Source organism: Aristolochia californica, unplaced genomic scaffold, assembly GCF_029961685.1.
Source record: "Aristolochia californica isolate CCGP_79_NKW_82.1479 unplaced genomic scaffold, dmAriCali1.0.hap1 SCAF_11, whole genome shotgun sequence".
In the NCBI taxonomy this organism is placed as follows: Eukaryota; Viridiplantae; Streptophyta; class Magnoliopsida; order Piperales; family Aristolochiaceae; genus Aristolochia; species Aristolochia californica.
In genome coordinates, this window is record NW_027181782.1 from 29,368,115 (window position 1) to 29,392,098 (window position 23,984).

At 36.2% G+C, this 23,984-nt stretch overlaps 1 protein-coding gene across 1 annotated transcript; it reads left to right on the forward strand.

Annotated features, from left to right (window-relative positions):
* The first annotated feature begins 20,878 nt into the window (after positions 1–20,878).
* LOC137943741 (uncharacterized) lies at positions 20,879–23,242 on the forward strand. Its single transcript, XM_068789179.1, has 2 exons — positions 20,879–21,029; positions 22,302–23,242. Exons 1-2 carry the CDS (start codon positions 20,879–20,881, stop codon positions 23,240–23,242), a joined length of 1,092 nt encoding a protein of 363 aa, XP_068645280.1.
* The last annotated feature ends 742 nt before the right edge of the window (positions 23,243–23,984 follow it).

The window sequence follows — 23,984 nt, forward strand, 5'->3', positions numbered from 1 at the left end:
TTGAAATTTACCAATATCAATATCTTCTCCAGAACTTGCATATAATTTAATATTGGTATCCATAGGTGTGTCAGTTAGGCGACACCCCATCATTCCAATTTCTTCAAGAAGGTCCAATACATACTTCCTGTAAGATAATATTATCCCATACTTGGACTAAAGAACCTCAATGCGCCAAAAATACCTAAGAATTCCAAGATCTTTAATTTTAAATTTATGACATCTCATGTTTTTGACTTCTTGTAAGCTATTCACAACATTTCCATTTAAGACAATATCATTAATATATACAACCAATAATACCTTTCCTTTCTAGGTATCTTTAACAAATATTGAATGCTCTATGGAGCACTGATGAAATCCAAACCATAGTAGTGCTTGACTAAAATTTTCAAACCAGGTCTGAGGAGATTTTTTAAGCCCATATAAGGACTTTTTAAGTGTCATATAGACTCCCCTTCAACCACATAACCAGGTGTTTGATTCATATAAATTTCCATGCGTATATTACCATTTAAGAAAACAATTTTTACATCAAGTTGATAGACGAGCTATGAAGAGTTAGCGGCAAGTGATAACAAGATACGTACCAAATTTTACTTGGCAACAAGTGAACAAATCTCCTCATAATCCACTCTATAAAATATTGAGTGTACCCTTTAGCAACGAGGTGGGCCTTAAGGTGAGCAACGGATCCATCCAGATTAAGTTTGACGGTATAAGCCCATTTACAACCTATGGGTTTCTTATCTGTCAGCAGAGGTGCTAAAGTCCATGTCTAATTTTTATTTAATCCTTGCATTTTCTCATGCATAGCCTCCTTCCATCCTGGCTATTTCAAGGCCTCTTGATAGGACTACAGAATAGAGATGGAAGAAAAAGATGCAAGGAAATGATAACATGCAGAAGACAACTGATGGTAAGACATGAAGTTGGAGATAGGGTGAGAAGTAGTGCAAGTGCGTGGTTCTTTTCTTAGAGCAATGAGTTGAGTATAAAACTATGGACCAAATGGAATAGGGAAAGAAGGACTTACCTCGATAGGATTCGAAAACTCCACAAATCTGGTATTGGCCGATGCTGCGGGGGGCTGTGTGATATCAACATTAAAGGGCACACATTGACGAGGAGTGACTGAAGGGAATGAAAAACCTGGCATCATTCGAGGAATAGAATGAGGTGTCCTATAAAAAAGGTCACATCCCTAGACACAAGTAGCCACTGAAGAGTATGCTTGTAACAGATACAACCTTTTTGGGTTTCGAGAGTAACCCAAGAAAATGCACTTCATAGAGTGAGAAGCAAGTTTACTTTTCTAAGGAGATGTGAGATGGACAAAATAAGTACACCCAAAGACCTTAAAGGGAGGAAAAAATGGGTCTTCACTAGGAAATAATATCGAATAAGGAGTCTTATGATCAAGTGCAAATGAAGGTAGCCTATTTATTAAAAAAATAGGTTGTAAGTAGGGTGGCATCGAGCCGAGCCGAGCCCGAACTTGCTTATGTTCGAGTCGAGCTTGATTTAAATATTTCGAGCCGAGCTTCGAGCCGAGTCTTGTCTCGAGCCTAAAATTGTTATCGAGCTCGAGCCCAACGAGTTCGAGCCGAGCTCGAGCCTCAACATACATTTAAAACTTTTCAAAAAATATATATCGAATAAAATGTATATATAATTATGCATACATTTTACATAAAATTGGGCATGACCTTTACATAAAATTGGGCATAACCTCTACTTAAAATTGAGCATAATATATATATATATATATATATATATATATATATATATATATATATATATATATATATAATACTTGTATAAAATTCGGCATGACCTCTATTTAAAATTGGGCATAATCAATATACATAATACCTGTATAAACACTCCATAAAATTGTCTATACATTCTATAAACACTTCATGAAATTGTTTATACACTCCATAAAATAATTTAAACACTCCATACACTGCATAACATTATAAATAAACTCCATACAATAATCAAACACAACAAAATTAAATAAAATATCACTATCAATTTACAATCACCCAAATAAAAACTATAAATCCTTTAAATAAAATCCTATTACTATTACAGACTTACTAGAAAATTACAAGAAATATTTTAAATTTTTCTTAGGAAAGTTAAATGGACCTCTTATTGCCTTTTCTAAGGAAATAAATAAAATTAATAATTAATCTAATATATTATTATACTTATCGATAAATTTTTAATCACATAAAATGTCAAATACAAAATTGCTATGAAAATTGCCTCATGCTCAAAGTATTATATCATCAACTGTCAAATACTTATTCAAAATTTTTCTATATGGTTTTCTAACCCAGCTTGGCAAGAAAATCTTACTTGGAAAATTATATGATTTTTTAAAAAGAATTTATAATTAGAAAAATATTTTGAAAAAATATGAGGCACTAATGGTCCCTATATTTCTATTAAAAATGTCTTTTCAACATTTATTGAAAAAACCACTAATAGTCTCTAGAAACGTATTTCTACTAAAATATCTTTTCAATTTATTTAAGAGCCATGAGGAAGGGACAAAGAGTTTTTTTTCCTTGTTTATGATCTCGCACATAGGGGTGGCTTTGAATAAATTATATATAAAATTATGCATACATTTTTAAAAAATATAATGATAGGGGCAGTTCAGGATTGAATTTCAATAATGGATTAAAATGCACCAATATTAATATTTTTTACTCCAATTGTTGTCTAGCTTGTTTTGTAATTTTTGAATCTAGCCATAATTTATTATGGCGTCCTTAGTGCCCCTAGATAAAAATTTATATTCTAGGAAAAACTAAAAATATTTTTCCTATGATACATATTCCCAAAAAAACCTTTAAATAAAATCTTATTACTATTAGTGACTTATTAGAAAATTACAAGAAATATTTTAAAATTTTCTTAGGAAAGTTAAATGGACCTTTTATTGTCTGTTCTAGGGAAATAAATAAAAGTTAATAATCAATCTAATATATTATTATACTTTTCGATAAATTTTTAATTAAATAAAATATCAAACACAAAATTGCAATGAAAATTGCTTCATGCTAAAAGTATTACATCATCAACTGTTAAATACTTATTCAAAAATTTTCTATACAGTTTTTTACCCCATCTTGGTACAAAAAATCTTACTTAGAAAATTATATGATTTTTAATAAAAAATTTCAATTAGAAAAACAAACATGAGACACTAATAGTTTATAGAAAATTATTTCTATAAAATTTATTTTTAATTTTTTCCAGAGGAATTTTTTTTTTTTTTTTTTTTTATGATCTCGCACGTGCGAAATAACACGTGCGAGATCATCTTCTCGCGAGGGAAGGGGGAGATTATTTCTCCCCTGTTCTGGTTTTTTGCCGAGACGACGTGGAGGGAGGGGGTTACGGCGCCGGGGAGGACCTATCGTCGGGGATGACGGCCACGACGGAGTCGGCGGCGACGGAAGCGGCGGCGACGAAAACAGAGGCGACGGCGAGGAGAGGAAGAAATCGAACGGACGGCCACAGAGGCGGCCGGTGAGTAGCTGCGACGACGGTATAGACACCGGCGAACAGCTACGACGGCAGTAGAGGCGGCGACAACAACTGATGGGAGGGATCGGCGGTGACGAGGGGGGAGGAAATTTTTTTCCCCCCCTCGCTTTCGCTCGCGACCCGTTACCGAGTCATACCGATCCGACTCATTTTGAGCCGGTTCGCGAGCCGACGGACGGAACCTAGCTTCGGTCGAGCTTGACTCGTTAAGGTAAGGTAAACGAGCCGATTTCGGTGCTCGAGCTCGGCTCGAGCTCGATAAATGACGAATTGAACCGAGCCGAACTCAGCCGGCTCGCGAACCGGCTCGATTCGAAGCCACCCCTAGCTGTAAGTATGGGATAAGGCCAATAAAAGTAGGAGTAGAGGAGACCCCGAGCAATCTCAAGGAGATGGCGGTTCTTTCTTTCGGTAACACCATTCTGTTGAGGCATGTAGGCACATGATGTTTGATGGATAATGCCATCTTGACTGAAAGACCGAAATTCACCAGACAAGTACTCTTTAGCCTTATTAGATCTAAGTACTTGAATTTTCTTGCCAAATTGGGTTAATACCATAGCATGAAAGACTTTAAATATAGAAAAAATTTCAGATTGCTCTTTAAACAAATACAATTAGGTAACCCGAGTAAAATCATCAACAAAGTTAACAAAATATTTAACTTGAAAAATGTTCGGGACATTCAAAGGTCCCCATACATCAGAGTGTACTAAAGAAAAGGGAGCAACATTTTTATTGGTAGTGTGAGGAGAATATGTACTCCTTTGGTGTTTGCTTAACTAACAACTTTGTAATTTAAAGTATACAAATACTTGAGAGAAGGAAATAAATGCCGAAGAGAAGATGTAGAAGGATGGCCAAACTGGTTGTACCATAATTGTGCCTAGGATGGAGAGGTGGAATCTATAGCTAAAGGAGGCAAGACCAAGTAATACAAACCCCCTTGTTCATGGCCTCCACCAATCACCCGCTTTGTTGTTAGATCCTGAAATACACAAAAAGAAGGTGAGAAGGTGTAATAGAAGATGATCCCTTGCCAAGTACTTTGGTTTGGGAACCATTAGTTGTAGTAACAAACTTAATGGGAATATAAATAATGTAACACATGTTTGTTACCTGAGAGATGGTCGGAGGCCCCAAAGTCTATTATCTAAGATGAAGAGGAGGAAGTGGAAGAAAACATACTTGAAGCAATATCGGTAGTTGCCATAGGTGAAGATATAAGGGAAGACCTCATTAATGACTTCATTTTTTGAAACATTTCAATATCTTCATGAGTGAGAGTCATCTTCTCGGTTTGTGGTTCAGCCTTTTCATCCCATTTATCATTAGTAGCGGAGGTTGGAGTAGTTGTGACCCATTCCGGATTGTCATGTGGGTGCCCATTCCGTTTATCATATCGCGAATTTGCAACAATGTGACACTTATATCATCAAAGAATGGAAGTGCAAAGGAGTTAAAAAGTTGAGTCTTAGCAACTTCAAGGTATGAATTGATATTTGTCAAACAAATAGCTGCTGCTAAAGCTTCTCTTTACCTTTCTTGAGCTGAAATATCGATGGAGTATGGTTGAGTGGTCTTCCACTCTCTAATTAAACCTTGAAACTGAGCCAAAAATTCATGAAAATTGTCTCCTTGCTTACTATTGAGCATGTTTTACAATACATTAAATAACTTTTGTAAAGACACCGTGCTAGAATATAATTTAGTACAAGTATCCCAAATATGTTTGGATGTTTTGAAGTGGACAACATTGTTGGCTACATGTTCTTCCACGCTATTAATAACCCAAATAATTACCAAATTCCTTCCTTAACCTACTTTAAATAGGATTGTCATTCTTTATCAATCGGTGGAGAAGGCTTGGTTAAGTGATTGAGAAGGTCTCAAGTAATAAGAAACCTTCTAACTGATTGAGACCAACTAATATAATTGGACAATCTTATTACGGGAATAGTAGTAATTTTGAGTATGTCACTCTTACTATTTGTATTTCCTTCAGCCATCTTAAAACAAACACTTATCAAAGCACAAACAAGGAGAGGATATGATGAGGAATCAAATTGAAAATCCAATTAAACTTGGCGCAATTGCTATAATCCAATATTGAAGAACTTATTTGGACTGAATTAAGGTCACTTTGTCAAGCTTGAGAAGCAATTAATTGAATGATATGCTGCCCAAAAGAAAGGGTAGCCCAAATGACGTAACTTTCCTTACAATCCAAGCTTTAGCGAATGAAAGAACTTTATGAATTAAAAAACAATTTAACCTTGAATTCAAAACTGAAAATCTGAATCTTGGAAGACTCATGCTTGTTGAAAACAACCATAATTCAAATTTAAAATAAAATAATCCACTTAATCAAATTTGAACAACTTTCTCATCCAATCTGCCACTTTCAAATAAAGGTAAATCCTTATCCACCAAATAAGCCACTAAATCAGCTCCAAAGAAGCCAAAAATTGTGGCTTAAGTGAATCAATTTTCCCCTCATTCAATTCAAAATTTTAAACCTTTTATAACTTCTCAAAAAAAACCTCAAGAACTCGTGGCTGAATCTTAACCATAATCATGGCTTAATTATCCTTTAGAAGAGGTGTCATCTTATCACTTAAAAAGATAACTTTTCTTTACTCATTTCTAGAAATCCTTTAGGCAATGGTTTTTCTCATAAGTCTTAAAAGATTGGAGAAGGGATTAAAAACTTCCAAATATTCATAAATCACCAAAACAAACTTCTCTTTGAGCACGACAAAATCCCACAAACAATTTCTTCATGTTTGAAGAATCCGAGTATCATAAACCATAAAGCCACTTGATTTAATCCAAAAAATTAAATAAAATACTGGTCTTGAATAATGAGAGATCAACCTAAGTCTCATGCAAGTCTCATATGATTCATCCACCATATAAAAAGTAACTTTATAATCAATAGATCTTCATAGAACTTGTAGGCAACCGATCTTGATCAAACTTGTAATATTTGAGCACAAGAAGATCAAGGTCATAATCCTCTAAACACCAAGGATTAAAAACTTCTCATATGAAATCCATTTTTTCTTCATGTAATATAGATTCAAGGCTCGGTATATAGTGCTGAACTTAAGGAAAAGAGAAATACTTCATTGATTTATTATAATCACAGTACTTGAACCTCTATTTATAATAGAGAAAAGTAGTAGAGTCCAACTACAAATAAACTACCTTTATCCCAATTACATCCAAACTCTAACACTTAAAGATAAGTCCTAACATAATAAATAATCCAATATAATTAAAAGACTAAGACTAAAACACCTTTAAATTGAAACTCTTCTGTAAGACCTTCCATAATAATTTTGGCTTTGTAAGACTTCTTATGGTGTAAGACTTCTTATGCCACCTCACGCGATTAAGGTGGGTCCCATATCTTATGGGTTTGGGCCCATCTTCCAACACTCTTGGATATGTGTGCCTTCCTTGATCTTATGGGTTTAGGCCCATTTTCCAATACACTTGGATATGTGGGCCTTCCTTGGTAGTGTGGGCTTGGGTCCATCTTCCAACATGCCCCCTCAAGCTGGGGGTGAGAGAATATCATTAACTCCTAGCTTGTTGCAAATTATGTATAGGATCTTCTCGTATAAAATGGCACAAATCCATATCTTCCAATACTCCCCCTCATGCTGGTGCTTTCTTCCATGAGGCTTAGCTGGCATAAGATAAGTGAGAGTAAAATCACTCCAAGCCGTATGACATTGCTCTATACTCCAGTCATAACCCATGCTGGATGTAGGGCACACTCCTATCATTCTCAGGTAGTGACACTCCTATCTTTCGTAGGTAGTGGGTCTATACATAGTGCTTTGAAGTGTAGTAAAAACTCCTCCATCACTGTGTCCCTCCACAAGACAACGACTCTCAAGCGTAGGAATAATAAATGCCAATTTAGGAGGGTAACATATATGTAGTAATAAGCTCCTCCATCACGGTGTCCCAACCCGGGCACCGACTCTCATAAGTAGAAATGGGTGATAAATGCCTGTCATTCACAAGACGATGATAACAGACGTGATACGTGATAAATGTCCATCATGCACAAGAAAAAAAAAGGATGAGATAAGTGGGTAATGCCTGTCATTCTCAAAGCGACGATAAAAGACCCATATATGTGATGGACTTAAAACTCCTAACTGAAGCAACATGCAAAAGGTTGGCCCAAAGATTTATGTGAGAGTCAAATAAAGGATGGTAAGAGTAAGGTTGTCAAATAACCAATAGGTAATAGGTAAAGAGGAAGGTAGGATGCTGATGCCACCACTTCTTCAATAATAATGTCTCAACCAAAGAGACACAATAACTGCAGCTAAAATGGGCATGTGCCCATATAACACGAACCAAAATAATAAATCCTTTTAAAAGGACCCATGAAATAATCCGATGCGAGTATTTATACCAAATAATATGTTGACCAAGGAATATGTTGCTAATACCTGAAAATAATAATCCAGCCGGAGAAATAGAATCGTCGAGTCGAGTCAGGTATCACCAATAATTACCACAATTATTACTGCGAGTCAAGATTCTTGATCTTCAATTTTATTTGCTGCAAAAAATTTCTTCTTAGATGCAAAAACTTCATCTTTTGTGTTCCCCCTTTCTTGAATATTTTGGTCACATAAAACTTACCACAACATATGGAATAAAATACCTATTTCTTGTACTTCTACTATTCCCCCTCAAGTTGGGAGGTAATGGCAATATTTCCAGCTTGAACCAAATAACATAGATGTAGTAACCGAAAAAGGGGTAAGTGAGATATTTTCCTGATATAGTTGATCAATAACAACAACTAAAAAACGTGATGCAAAATAATCGGCTTAAATTCGGATTATTCAATGCAACATGATACCAATATGACCTTTTATTCCTCCAATGCAAATATATCCTTAAATATATATGACATGAAGTTTTTTCTTATGAAACTAGACTTAAATACCTTTCATCCAAGTATAATTTTACTTCATAAAATATACTTCTATTGAGATATATAATCTAATAGTTTTCATTCTCTGTTGAACTAAGTACTCTTTCCCTTTTTTCCTGCATGACCATTGGCTCTTCTAAGATCAATATCTCCATATGAAAAACTCAGATCGAGACGTGATTAAATATTTAAAAAAATAGACTTACAAATATTTCTTTTGATATATAATTCTCCATATAAAGTCTCGTTCTCGATAGCATAAAATAACTATGAAGTTGAAGCTTTCTGCTACTGCACGAACCTCTTTTGCAATTTGATCTTTGCTGCTTCAAATATTGATTTATCTTTGTAGATAACTCCGATTACAAAAAATCATTTTTCCTTGAAAAGTAGACTCAAATAAAGTTCCTTCAATATATAATATGCCTTATGAAAAACTCAGTATAGAGTTGAAAACATAAATAAAAAAACGTGTATAGGGACTGAAAAAAGAAAAATACGAACCTAAATTGCTAGAGATAAAAAATCATAAAAGGATCACATTACCTCTATGTGTTGACATAGTCAACTCACAGAACCTGCTCTGATACCATGTTGAATTTATGGAAAAGAAAAATACTTCATTAGCTTATTATAATAAGAGTACATGAACCTCTATTTATAATAGAGGAAAGTAGTAGAGTCTAACTGCAATTAAACTATCTTTGTCCCAATTACACCCAAACTCTAACACTTAAAAATAAATCTTAGCAACATAAAATACCCCAATATAAATAGAAGACTAACATGACTAAAACAACTTTAAATTAAAACTCTTCTGTGAGACCACTTTCCATAATAATTTTGGCTATGTAAGACTTCTTATTGTGTAAAACTTCTTATGCCACCTCACGTGATCATGGTGGGACCCATGTCTTATGGGCTTGGGCCCATCTTCCATCATTCTTGGATATGTGGGCCTTCCTTGATCTTATGGGCATGGGCCCATCTTCCAATACACTTGGATATGTAGGCTTTCCTTGGTCGTGTAGGCTTGGGCCCATCTTCCAACACATAGCATAAAAAAAAACCATAAATCGCTGATCTTTCATGGTTGAATCTCTTCCTTCAAGAGCAACTTGCATGAGATTTTCAAAAGCAGTTAAGCATCACTTCAATGTGGGAATCCTAAATCCTATGCTCTGATACCATGTAGAATTTGGGACTTCATCACATTGATTTCGAGCAAAGGAGGGAGAAAAGAAGAAGAGGAAGAAGAAGAAGAGGAAGAAGAAGAAGAAGGAAAGAAGAGAGAAATGAGAGAGGGTTTAGAGAAGGGAAATGAGAGCTTAGACGGATTTGAGAAGAGAGGAGAGGACTTAATTCTCTACCTCATAGCCAACGGTCTCTATTTATAGTTTTTTTAAGTGTATGTTACAACGACTACAATGCCCTTACGACTACAATCTTTACAAGAAAATAGACATAAATAGACATGTAATTACATCTTCATGCCATCTTTATGAGAAGTCTTCTTATTTACCAAGATGCCACCTCTTGGACATGTGGGTTTGAGCCCATCTTATAATATTTTCAATGCTTGGAATGGGAATGATCAATCAATCCAGTGGGGACTATCAATCAAGCTCATTTTGGCACAACTCTAGGTGAAAGATCAATCCTACTTGGTTGATGGACCATGCTTAATACTGCTTACCAATTTGGACTAGGGATGATTGATCATTACCAGTTTTATGATGAATCATGCTAATTGCCTATTTTAATAACTAGGTTTCTAAACATGATAAAAATGATCATAAGGGTTTATAACAAGTTTTAACCATTAGTATCTATCACTAAACATGATTTTGAAAAAATTTATGCCCTGGTTGGAAGATGGGCCCAACCTCACATAACCAAGGAAGACCCACATATCCAAGTGTGTTGGAAGATGGGCCCATATCCATAAGACCAAGGAAGGTCCAAATATCCAAGAGTTTTGGTAGATGGGCCCAAGCCCAAAGATATGGGACCCACCATGATCACGTGAGGTGGCATCAGAAGTCTTACATAATAAGAAGTCTAATAGAGCCACAATTATTATAGAAGCAGGTTCATAGAGGAGTTTTAGTTTAAATGTGTTTTAGTCATGTTAGTCTTCTATTTATGTTGGATTATTTAATTATACTAGGACTTATCTTTAAGTGTTAGAGTTTGGGTGTAATTGGGACAAAGGTATTTTAATTGTAATTAGACTTTACTACTTTCCTCTATTATAAATAGAGGTTCATGTACATTGATTATAACAAGTCAATGAAGTACTTATCTTTTCCATAAATTCAACATAGTATCAGAGCAGGTTCTGTGAGTTGACTTGGTGGACCCATAGAGGTAATGCGATCATTTTCTGATTCATTATCTCTAGCAGTTTAGGTTCGTATTTATCTTTTTTATTCAGTTCCTATACAGGTAATTTGGTTAACATTCTATACTGAGCTTTAAATATTTCATATTATATATTGACGAAAATATATTCAAGTCTGCTTTCCAACGAAAAATTAGTTATGGCAATCGGAGTTTACAACAAAGAGAAATCAATATTTAAAGCAACAAAAGTCAGATTGCTAGAGAGGTTCGAGAAGTAGCAGAAGGCTTCAACTTTCTAGCCATTTTAGGAAATCAAGAACAAAAATTAATAAGGAGAATTATATATCCAAAGAAATATCTGTAAGTCTATTTTCTTAGCTATTCAAACAATTTTCTATCTGAGTTTTTTATATGGAAATATTGATCTTGGAAGAGTCAATAGTCATGCTGGCAAAAGGAGAATGTGTACTTAGTTCTACTAGATTACAGAGACCGAAATCTATCAGATTATATATCTCAATAGAAGTATATTTTATGAAGATAATTTATATTTGGATGAAATGTATTTAAGTATTGTTTCATAAGGAGAAAATTTCATGTCAATATGATCTATATTTAAGGATGTATTCACATTGAAAGAATCAACAGTCATATTGGTATCCTGTTGCATTGAAAAATCTGAATTTAAGCTGATTATTTTGCACTTTTTTAGTTGCTTTTATTTATCAACTATATTAGTAAAATATCTTTCTTACCCTTTTTTTGGTTACTAAATCTATATTATTTGGTTCAAGCTGGAAACACTACCATTACCTCCCAGTTTGAGGGAGAGAAGTAGAAGAAGTACATGAAAAATGTATTTTATTCCATATGTTGTGGTAAGTTTTATGTGACCAAAATATTCAAGAAAGGGGGAGCACAAAAGATGAAGCTTTTGCATCTAAGAAGATTTTTTTGCAGCAAAGATAATTGAAGATCAAGAATCTTGACTCGTAGTAGTAATTGTGGTAATTATTGGTAATACCAGATTCGGCTCGACTCGATTCTATTTCTCTGGCTGAATTATTTTTTTAAAGTATTCGCAAAATATTCCTTAGTCAACTGTAGTTATTGTGTCTCTTTGGATGAGACATTATTGAAGAAGTGGTGGCCTCAACATCCTATCTTCCTCTTTACCTATTACCTATTGGTTATTTGACAACCTTACTTCAGACCATCCTTTATTTGACTCTCACATACATCTTTGGGCCAACCTTTTGCATGTTGCTTCGGTTAGGAGTTTTAAGTCCATCACGTATATGGGTGTTTTAAGTCCATTGAGACTATATATATATATATACTCGTGGGTCTTTTATCTCTATCTTGTGAATGACATGCATTGCCCACTTATTAGGTCTTTTATCGCCGTCATGTGAATGATGGGCATTTATCATCCATTTCTACTTGTGAGAGTCAGTGGCCGGGTTGGGACACCGTGATGGCGAAGCTTATTACTACATATATGTTACCCCCTTAATTTGCATTTATTACTCCTACCACTTGAGAGTCGTTGTCTTGTGAAGGGACACGGTGATGGAGAAGTTTTACTACACTTCTAAGCACTGCGTATAGACCCGCTACCTGCGAAAGATAGGAGTGCCACTACTTGAGAAAGATAGGAGTGTGCCCTACATCCAACATGTGTTGGATCGATGTTATACGGCTTGGAGTGATTTTAATCTCACTTATCTTATGCCTACTGGGTCTCATGGAAAAGAGCACCAGCGTGAGGGGGAGTGTTGGAAGATATGGAGGACTGCCATTTTATACGAAAAGATCCTATACATCATTTATAGCAAGCTGGCAGTTGATAATGTTCTCTCACCCCAGCTTGAGGGGGAGTGTTGGAAGATGGGCCCAAGCCCACACGACCAAGGAAGGGCCACATATCCAAGTGTGTTGGAAGATGGGCCCAAACCCATAAGACCAAGGAAGACCCACATATCCAAGAGCTTTGATTTTTCTTATACCCCTTAGCAACTAACCTCACTTTGTATCTCTCTACTTCCCCCTTGGAATTCTTCTTGGCTTTGAATACCCATTTAATTCCGATTGCCCAGTGATCACTTGGAAGATAAACAAGTTCCCTGGTGTTATTATTTTCAATGCTTGATTTTCTTCAATCATGGCTTGTGTACACCTTGTCTCTTTTACAGCTTCTTTTGAACTCAAAGGTTCATCATTAGAGGAAAAATAAATTTTCTTCTTCTAACCTTTCAGTTTCATTGTAGATGTCATCAAGGTTTCGGTATCTTTGAGGTCCTTCACTTGAGCAAGATGAAGGTGAAGACAATGACATTGACGCTTGAGAGAATGAAGCTGGTGAGGTAAGAGGAGTAATTTCACCTTGAGCTCGTTGCACTACAAACTTTTTTTTTTTCAAAGTATGGAAGAAAATCATATACTCCTTCCTTGTTAGCACTCCAATCCCATGAAGCATCTTCTTCAAACTCAACATCTCTACTAACTAGAATTTTATTATTGCTAGGATTGAAGACCTTGATGCCTTTTGAATTTTCATCATAGCCATGACCACAAACTTCTTGTTTCTATCATCAAGCTTAGATCTCTCTTATTTTGGAACATGAACATAGGTCATTGATCCAAAACTCGCAAGTGTGACACACGTGGTTTTTGCCCTCTCCATGATTTTTGGGGCATTACATTCTTTAAGTTTTTTTGGTGATCGTTTTGAGACAAATATTGCACAAGTAACAACTTCTGCCAAAATTCTTTTGGCATCATCTTGCTCTTCAACATAGTTCTAGTCTTGTTGATGATTGTTCTATTCTTCCTCTTTGCAACTCTATTTTTTTGCGGTGATCTTGGAACTATTGAAGGGCAAAAAATTTCATGTCTTTCACAAAAATTATTGAATTCATTGAAAGTGAATTCTCACCCTCGATCGGTTTGTAGTGCTTTAATCTCATAGCCATTTTCCTTCTCAGCTAGAACTTTAAACATTTTGAATGCCACAAAAGCCTCACTCTTGTACTTCAAAAAATATACCCATGTTTTTTTTAGAAAAATATTCAATAAAAAGGATAAAGTAAGAGTTTTTACCAAGAAATTAAGGTTTGGTAAGACCGTACACATCAACATGGATTAGTTGAGGTAGAGTGGTGGTTCTTCTAGTAGATTGTTCTGGAAACTCTTTCTTGAATGTTTGTCAAGTAAGCATGCTTCACATACTTGATCGGGATGATTAAATTTTGGTATGCCCTTCACCATATCCTTCTCTCCCAAGTTTCTAAGTTCTCCAAAGTTTAGATGACAAAATCTCATGTGCAAAATCCATGATGGATTTTGCATACAGGCTTTTAAATACATTGCTCCAATGTTCTTCATATCAAACACAACTATTTGATTCTTTGTCATTGTGACCTTAGCGATAAAATTGGCTTCTCGATCTCTAAGCCAAAGGAAGCGATCTTCCAAGGCAATGTTGTAGCCACTCTTCAAAAGTTGCCCAATACTCAAAATATTATTTTTTTATCTTGGGAATGTAATAAACATCATGAAGAATTTCGTGGCTACCACCTTTTATTTTTTGGCAGATGGGCCTAAGCTCACACGATCAAAGAAGGCCCACATATTCAAGAGTGTTGGAAGATAGGCCCAAGCCCATAAAACATAGGAAGTCCATATCCAAGAGTGTTGGAAGATGGGCCCAAGCCTATAAGATATGGGACCCTCCATGATCACGTGATGTGGCATAATAAGTCTTACACAATAAGAAGTCTAACAGAGCCACAATTATTATGGAAGCAGGTCTGATAGAGGAGTTTCAATTTAAAGGTATTTTAGTCATGTTAGTCTTCTATTTATATTGGGTTATTTAATTATGCTGAGACTTATTTTTAAGTGTTAGAGTTTGGGTGTAATTGGGACAAAGGTAGTTTAATTGTAATTGGATTCTACTACTTTTCTCTATTATAAATAGAGGCTCATGTACTCTAATTATAATAAGTCAATGAAGTATTTCTCTTTTCCATAAATTCAACATGGTATTAGAGCAGGTTCTATGAGTTGGCTTGGTCAACCCACAGAGATAATGGGATCCTTTTCTTATTTATTATCTCTAGCAGTTTAGGTTCGTATTTATCTTTTTTTTTTCAGATCCTATATCCGTTATTTGATTTACATTTTCACCTATATACTGAGCTTTTCATATTACAAATTATATATTGAAGGAAAGATATTTGAGTCTACTTTACAAAGAAAAATTATTTTTTCTAATCGGAGTTATATAAAAAGAGAAATCAATATTTGAATCAACAAAGATCAGATTGCAAAAGAGGTTCGAGTAGCAGCATAAAGTTTCAAACTTCCGAGTTATTTTATGCTATCAAGAACCGGATTTTATATGAAAAATTATATATCACAAGAAATATCTATAAATATATTTTCTTACCTATTCAAAAAATTTATGATCTGAGTTTTTTATATGGATATATTGATCTTGGAAGAGTCAATGGTCATGCTTGTAAAAGGCAAATGAGTACTTAGTTCGGACAGGTTACAAAGTCCAAAATCTATCCGATTATATATCTCAATAGAAGTATATTTTATGAAATGAATTTATACTTTGACGAAAGATATTTAAGTTTATTTTCATAAAGACAAAGTTTCATGTCAATCTGATATCCTATTGCATTGGAAGAATCAAAGGTCAAGCTGATATCCTATTGCATTGAAAAATTTGAATTTAAGCTAATTGTTTTGCGTCACTTTTTTTATTTTATGTTATTGATGAACTTATTACTACATCTATGTTATTTTGTTCAAGCTAGGATCACTGCCATTGCCCCTCAGCTTGAGGAGGAGAAGTAGAAGAAGTACAAGAAAGAGGTATTTTATTTTATTTGTTGTGGTAAGTTTTATGTGACCAAAATATTCAAGAAAGGGGGAACACAAAATATGAAGCTTTTGCATCTAGGAAGAATTTTTTTCAGAAAATAAAATTGAAGACCAAGAATCCTGACTCGCAATAATAATTGTAGTAATTATTGGTGATACCTGACTTGACTTGACTTGTTTCTATTTTTTCGACTGGATTATTATTTTGAGGTATTCACAACATATTCCTTGGGCAACATATTATTTGGTGCAAATACTTGCATCAAATTATTTCAAGGGTCCTTTTACAAGGATTTTTATTATTTTGGTTCATGTTATATGGGCCCAGGCCTATTTTAGCTGCAGCTATTGTGTTTCTTTGGATGAGACATTATTATTGAAGAAGTGGTGGCCTTAACATCCTATCTTCCTGGTTATTTGACAACCTTACTCCTACCACCCTTTATTTGAATCTCATATACATCTTTGGCCCAACCTTTTGTGTGTTGCTTCGGTTAGGAGTTTAAGTCCATCATGGTTGGGTGTTTTAAGTCCATTGAGACTTTATATATATATAATATACCCGTGGGTCTTTTATTGTTGTTTTGTGAATGACAGGCATTACCCACTTATCACGTCTTTTATCGTCGTCTTGTGAATGACATGCATTTATCACCCATTTCTGCTTGTGGGAGTCGGTGCCCCGGGTTGGGACACTATGATGGAGGAGCTTATTACTACATATATATTACCCCCTTTAATTGGTAATTATTACTCTTGCCACTTGAGAATCGTCATCCTGTGGAGGGACACGGTGATAGAGAAGTTTTTACTACACTTCTGAGCACTACTTATAGTGCCACCATCTGCAAAAGATAGAAGTGCCACTACATGAGAATGATAGGAGTGTGCCCTACATCCAGCATGGGTTATGACTGGAGTATAGAGCGATATCATACGGCTTGGAGTGATTTTAATCTCACTTATCTTATGCCAGCTGGGCCTCATGGAAGAGAGCACCAGTGTGAGGGAGAGTGTTGGAAGATATGGAGGACTACCATTTTATACGAGAAGATCCTATATATCATTTCTAGCAAGCTGGGAGTTCATGATGTTTCTCACCCCCAACTTGATGGGGAGTGTTGGAAGATGGGCCCAAGTCCACATGACCAAGGAAGGCACACATATTCAAGAGTGTTAGAAGATGGGCAAAAGTCCATAAGACCAAGGAAGACCCACATATCCAAGAGTATTGGAAGATGGGCCCAAGCCCATAAGATATGGGACCCACCATGATCACATGTGGTGGCATAAGAAGTCTAACAGAGCCACAATTATTATGGAAGTAGGTCTCATAGAGGAGTTTCAGTTTAAAGGTGTTTTAGTCATGTTAGTCTTCTATTTATATTGGGTCATTTAATTGTGCTAGGACTTATCTTTAAGTGTTAGAGTTTGGGTGTAATTGGGACAAGGGTAGTTTAATTGTAATTGGACTCTATTACTTTCCTCTATTATAAATAGAGGTTCATTTATTTCTTTTATAATAAGTCAATGAAGTATTTCTCTTTTCCATAAATTCAATATATTTGAAAAAAGACCATACCTTTGTCTTTAAACTCCACCTTTGTATCATCACCCAAGTATACATGGCCCGTTACGTTATTATCAAGTTTCGTAAATTTGAATCTATCACCTGTCATGTGGTTACTAGTGCCATTGTCAAACTACCATGTACTATTTTCTCCCTTGGGCCCATCCTTTAGTGAAAAAATAGTATAGACTCCTCAACATCTTCCTTGTGCTCAATCAATTTTGACTCTTCAACTACTTTCTTGAATTGACACTCCCATGAATAATGTCCATATTTCCTACAAGAATTGCATTCAATTTTGGATTTATCAATTTTTATCTCATAATTTCTCCAATAGTTGCCTCTATTGTTGCCTCTTCCTCTTCCTCTTCCACGAATTCTTTGAAAAGGTTGGTTTCTATTATCAAAAATAGACTTTTGTTCACCATTGCCTCTTCCTTGACCACACCCTGATCTCAACCAGTTCCTTGACCTCTTCCACCTCTCGAAGTGTTTTCACTTTTAGATTTGAGAGATACCTTTGCTTGCAAGACTTGCTCAACTTGCTCTAGTTTGCCTCGATTTATTCTCTCTTCTTGGGCTTGTGATTACCCATTTAATACATTAATGGACTCTTCAATGGTTACCATCACGTGATTGAATTTTGAGTTGAGGGAGCATAAAATCTCCTCTACAACACGAACATCTTCAATCTTTGCTCCTAGCCTCTTCATTTGATTCACCAACGCCAAGACTCTTGTGAAGAAATATGAGATAGACTCGCACTCCTTCATCAAAATGATTTAATCTCCACACTTAAGAGTTTGAAGACGTACCTTCTTAACTTCGTCAACTCCCATGACAAATTTTTTAAGAGTATCCTATGCTTGTTTGGATTTGGTGTTGTAGGAAAATTTCACGAACATCATATCATCTAACCCTTGATGAATGATGGTGAGTGCACATTGATCGTTCTTCCTTTTTTTCTATGCAAAGCTTCCTTTTCATTTGTTGGCAAAGCCGCTTCATTTTATGGTTCTTCAAAACCTTTCTCAACGACCTCCCATAATCCTTGAGAACCAAGGATAACCTTCATTCAAGTTTCCCAACTCTCATAGTTGCTTTTGGATAATTTTGGATATTGGAAAGAGAGATATGCTCCATTTGAAATCATTCTCTCATCCTCACTCTCATACCATTTGTTGGTAGCAAAGGTGAGCAAACAACTCACTATAAAGTAATAGAAGAAGAAAGAAAGAAGAGAGACAAAAGATAAAATGAATTTTTGTTTTAATTGCTTGCTTTCTACTTTAAAGCTTGAGTACATGGGTATTTATACTACTCAAAAGATACTTCTACATTTTGATGACTTGTAACCAAATACATTGTTTAGATGTACCTTATCACACCAAAAGACACAAATTAATTAAAACATGCGTTTTCGATTTGGTTCAATAACCTATAGTAAATTGGCAATAACGTCTTCTAGAAAGCTTTAATGCATGAATGGTTTCATTTATTGGAACTTAAGTGGCATAGCTTTCCAACAACTTCTTATTTTCACATTTTAAATAAGAATAATCCCTTCAACAATTTTTTTTATTCCAGTCAAGTTTAACATCTAACAACTGAAACATAAAAAGTACATTGCTAATTTTCCTCTTAAAATAAATAAAAAATCATGACGAAACTACCTTACACCTGGTGGATATGTCTTTCTCTCGATAGGATTGTTCAAGAGGCTCAAGATTGTTTTCGGGTCGAGAAAAAAGATAGAGACAAAAAGAACAAAAAAACTTTTTAGTCAGACAATTTTGTCTCTTATGAAAGGGAATTTACCGTTCGGGAAGGTTTGGAAAGTGTAAAACAGAGAAACCAAAACACCATGTAAAACAGAGTAACCAAAACAATAACCAAGATTCAAAGAATGATTTTTTGATGTTATTCTTCTCCTCACGGAGGCTATTTATAATACATTACGACTCGATTTTAGGATCAATTTAGATCCTAAAATCAAGGAATACAATCACAGGATCAAGGAAACAATCACGCTATATAGTTTCCTCCAATCACGCTATACAATTCAACACTCCCCCTCAAGTTGGTGCATAGATATCGGTCATGCTCAACTTGTCAATTATACCATGAAATGCCTTCCCTGATATTGTCTTCGTGAGCATATCAGCCAGCTGACTCTCAGATTGAATAAATGGGAATTGTATAATCTTTGCATTGAGGTTCTCTTTGATGGAATGACGATCAACTTCAATATGTTTAGTGCGATCATGTTGAACCGGATTTTGTGCAATTGCGATGGCTGCCTTGTTATCACAGTGGAGATTCATAGGTTTGTCGTATTCAATCCTTAAGTCCCTCAGTATATTCCGTATCCATAACAACTCGCATACACTATGAGCCATACCTCAAAATTCAGCTTCAGCACTTGATCTTGATACTACCTTCTATTTTTTTCTTTTCCAAGTGACAAGATTCCCTTCCACAAAAGTAAAGTAACCCGATGTGGATCTTCTGGTTGTTTGATCACCTGCCCAATTAGAATCTGTGTATCCTTCAATATTAGATATACCAATTTTTGAGAATAATAATCCTTTTCCTGGAGCACTCTTTAAATATCTCAAGATCTGATAGAATGCTTCCATATGTTCTTCACTTGGTGCATGCAAGAACTGACTCACAACGCTCACTGCATATGCTACATCGGGCCTTGTGTGTGATAGGTAAATTAATTTTTCAACTAATCGTTGATAATGCCATTTGTCTGCTGGGGTTTGATCTGGGAGAATTCTGAGCTTATGATTCATTTCCATGGGCGTCTCTATCAGTTTACAATCAAGCATTCCGGTTTTAGCTAGAAGATCCAACACATATTTTCATTGTAAAAGGAAGACTCTATGTTTCGATCTTGCAACTTTAATTCCCAAAAAATATTTAAGTTGTCCGAGATCCTTTATTTCGAATTTAGTCGCTAAATACTCTTGTAAAATCTTGCATTTCGCATAGGTCATCTCCTGTCACGACCATATCATCAACATATACAATTAAAGCTGTTACTTTTCCTTCTTTATGTTTGATAAACAAAGTATGATTTGAGTTACTTTGCTTATAGCCAAACTCCTTCATTGTAGCCGAGAATCTCTCAAACCATGCCTAGGTGACTATTTCAGTCCGTATAATGACTTCTTCAATTTACAGACTTCACTTTAACCCAAATAACCACTTTTAACTCCAGGTGGTAGCGCTATGTAGACTTCTTCTTCTAAGTTTTCATTGAAGAAAAAATTTTTAACATCAAATTATTGCAGAGGCCAGCCTCGATTTGCCGCTATAGATATAAGAATGCGAATTATGTTGATCTTAGGTGGTCGCCAGCAGGGCCGGTGGTGCAGTCGTCGGTGACGCTATTTTTGCTACAGGACCGTCGTTGTAGAAAAAAAAATCTGCAAGCGTCGGCTTTCTTCGGGCGGTGGTGCGGTTTGCTAGAGGGCCGATCGGTGGCCTGGCTATTCACGACGACGTACCAAATGCCGCCGGACTTCTCTGACGGTGGCTCTGGTCACTGCGACAATAGAGCATCTTCGGTGATGACAGTACAGTTGTGTGCAGTTGTTGACAACGTTCGGAAGCTCTCTAACGGTGGCTCTGGTCACGGAAGCCGGTTTAAACCTGCTATTCGTGCGCTTCGGCTACGAGACAAAGCTTCTGCTCTGTTATTCGGCTAGAAGCTCTTCGTGTGCTTCGGCTATGGGACAAAGTTTCTGCTCTGTTCTTCGGATATAGGAAACTCTTCGACGGTGGCTTCTTCGTTCACGGTGATGGTAGAAATTTTCTCCCGCTCTGATACCATGTAAAACAGAGCAACCAAAACAATAACCAAGATTCAAAGAATGACTTTCCGATGTTATTCTTCTCATGGAGGTTATTTATAATACATTACAGCTCGATTTTAGGATCAATTTAAATCTTAAAATCAAGGAATACAATCACAGGATCAAGGAAACAATCATGCTCTACCGTTCAACAGAAAGGTTGCAGTGAAGCATAGAATGGGGTTACCTACAATCCGAGTACAAATTTTTCTCCAATTTTATCGTAAATGTCCTTACATTTGGGATTGTTTTCCCCTCTCTCCTAAATGTTTACATTTATAGGTTTGGACGGGGGATGGCGATATGATCCAAGTTTTATAATACAGTTACGGAACTTAAGTATGAATGTTAGCCTGTTTGAAGCTTGTCTTTAGCTCTCCCCACTCGTATTGAAGCTTCCGTATTATGTATACAGACTCTCTGTTGTTCTTGATGATTTTGATTATTGCCTCCTTCCCCAATGCATGCATCTATTTGCGGTTGCGTGGAAGGGCTTGCTACAACATGACAGGAGATAAATCAGTTGTTCTGGGCCACGAGTGGGTAGACATGAACAAACCATTATTTACTTAAATATATTATGTTCATTTGTTCAGATATGACGTTGTAGATCCGCTTAGACAAGCATAGCTGGCCATGCCGAAGACTACAATTTATTAAATCCGGGTTTATGATCGCCGCAAACAGAGATTAAGGTACGGAAACGACGACGAAAGTACCTCTTCTTGTTGAAAATTGAGGTAGGAAGGTAATGAGCAAGCAGCAAGAAACTTCTACGGACGTAAGGAGGGTGATCTCACAAGTAAACTATCTTATTTACTTGTACCATTAGCCCGACAGAGTTTAGCTTAAATTAATGCATCAAAGATGAGCTGAGTGATTATTAATTGTTGTAGAGATGTAGTGCTAGGCGATTAGAAGCAAAAAGAACACAGACACCGCATGCTTAAGCGATTGCCATCCATTTTAATGGATATGTTTTCTCTCCCATCACTGTTATATATATTAAGGGCTTTCACCAGAGGATCTGTCACCTAATTAGCTGCCTACTCTCCGTCTTTGTTACCGAAAATTGCAGTTGCAGACGTTCTTGATCAGTCTAGCACAAAGATGACCACCTCGTTTCCGATACCCAGCAACTGCTCCCAGGTTTACTCCATCGGCAACCTTGCTGGTTCCATCACTACCATCGAAGAAAAGTTGAAAAGATTGAGGGAGTGGGTGGCAATGCCGTCATCTTCTTCAGACAATCCAACAGCAACGATGCTGTTTGGCGCCTTCAATGACCTTGCCGATTTGTTTGAATGTGCAAACAGTATTCTTCAAATGCCACTCACCCTGCAGTCAATTTCCCATCATAGGCATGACAAATGGATGGACAACCAGTTGGATGAGTCTCTCAGGTTGTTGGAAGTCTGCAGCAACGCAAGGAATTTTCTCCTGCAGACGAAAGAACATCTTCAAGACCTGCAATCAGCTCTTCGCCGCAGTAGAGTTAGTGAATCAAACATGGAGAACATGTTCAGAGCTTACTTTTTCACAAAAAATAAGTTGAAGAAGCAGCTTGAAAAATGCCTCAAAGAATTGAAAAAAGTGGACTCCAGGTGGACACCGTCTCCTCTTTTAAACAAAGATTCAAAGTTTGTTGTAGTCATTACTGTTCTAAGAGAAGCAAAGTCCATCACTTTGTCCATCTTTGAGTCCTTACTTTACTTTATTTCTGGGTCAGCACCAAAATCGAGCAGGAAGTCACTGGTTTTAAAGTGGGTGGGCACAAGGTGCATAGCCTGGGAGGAAGAAATTGAGAAAATGAGTGAAGCTCAGAGGGTGGATGCTTCGCTATCTGTCTTCTGCTGCCAAAACATCCATGAGGATGTTGAGGCAGTGCCGGCAGAGTGTGCACAAAGACAGTTGGAAGGGATGGACATGAGCATTCGGATTCTTGGAGATGGCTTGGAGAATCTGTTCAGAAGATTGATTAGCACCAGAGTTTTGCTTCTGAACATTCTCAACCACTAGCAGATTCCACCTCTTGACATCGTTCAATCTCTTCTCCGCATGGCATTCATTTTTTTTTTTTTTCCAGAGGAATGCCTGTGGGTTGTAAGCGAGATTCTTATAAATGAGAAAAAATCAACTTCCAATTCTTTGATTCAATTCTGAGTAAATGTTAATCTATTCTTGATATATGTACGCATAGCTGAAATACTCGTGTTCCAAAACCTGGCTTTTGATCTTCTTTTCCTCTCATAAAGCAGAATATGTGCGTCCTAAACCTTTTCCAGTTCAACACAACACAATGCCAAAGCTAATTATTCAGTTCGAGAAACCAGCAACACAAAGCCGAAGAAAGAAGATCAGGGCTGAAGACAGTCATATTCAAGTCCTCGAAAGCAGTTACAGAATTACTAACCGTGGATGATGAACAACAAAAAAGAAAGCTTTCGAACCTGATAGGGTTAAAAAAGGAAGCCAAAACGACAACCTTTAATTAGCTCCCAAAGACTGGACTCGTGACAGGTTGGGTTCCCAATTGAAGCTAGCAAAGCCAGCAAAAGAACAAATACTAAGAAACTAAAAGTCTGAAATGGGATCAGTACAAAGAAGAAAGTGCAGGGAAGATTGGGTGGTGTAATTAACTATATTCTTTTGATGTTTGTAGCATGGATCTGAGGCATAGGTAGACAGTTTAAACACAGCCCTACCACTTTTGTTAGAAACAAAAAAGACTGGGAGGGGGTATTGCTCTCTCGTCTCTTCT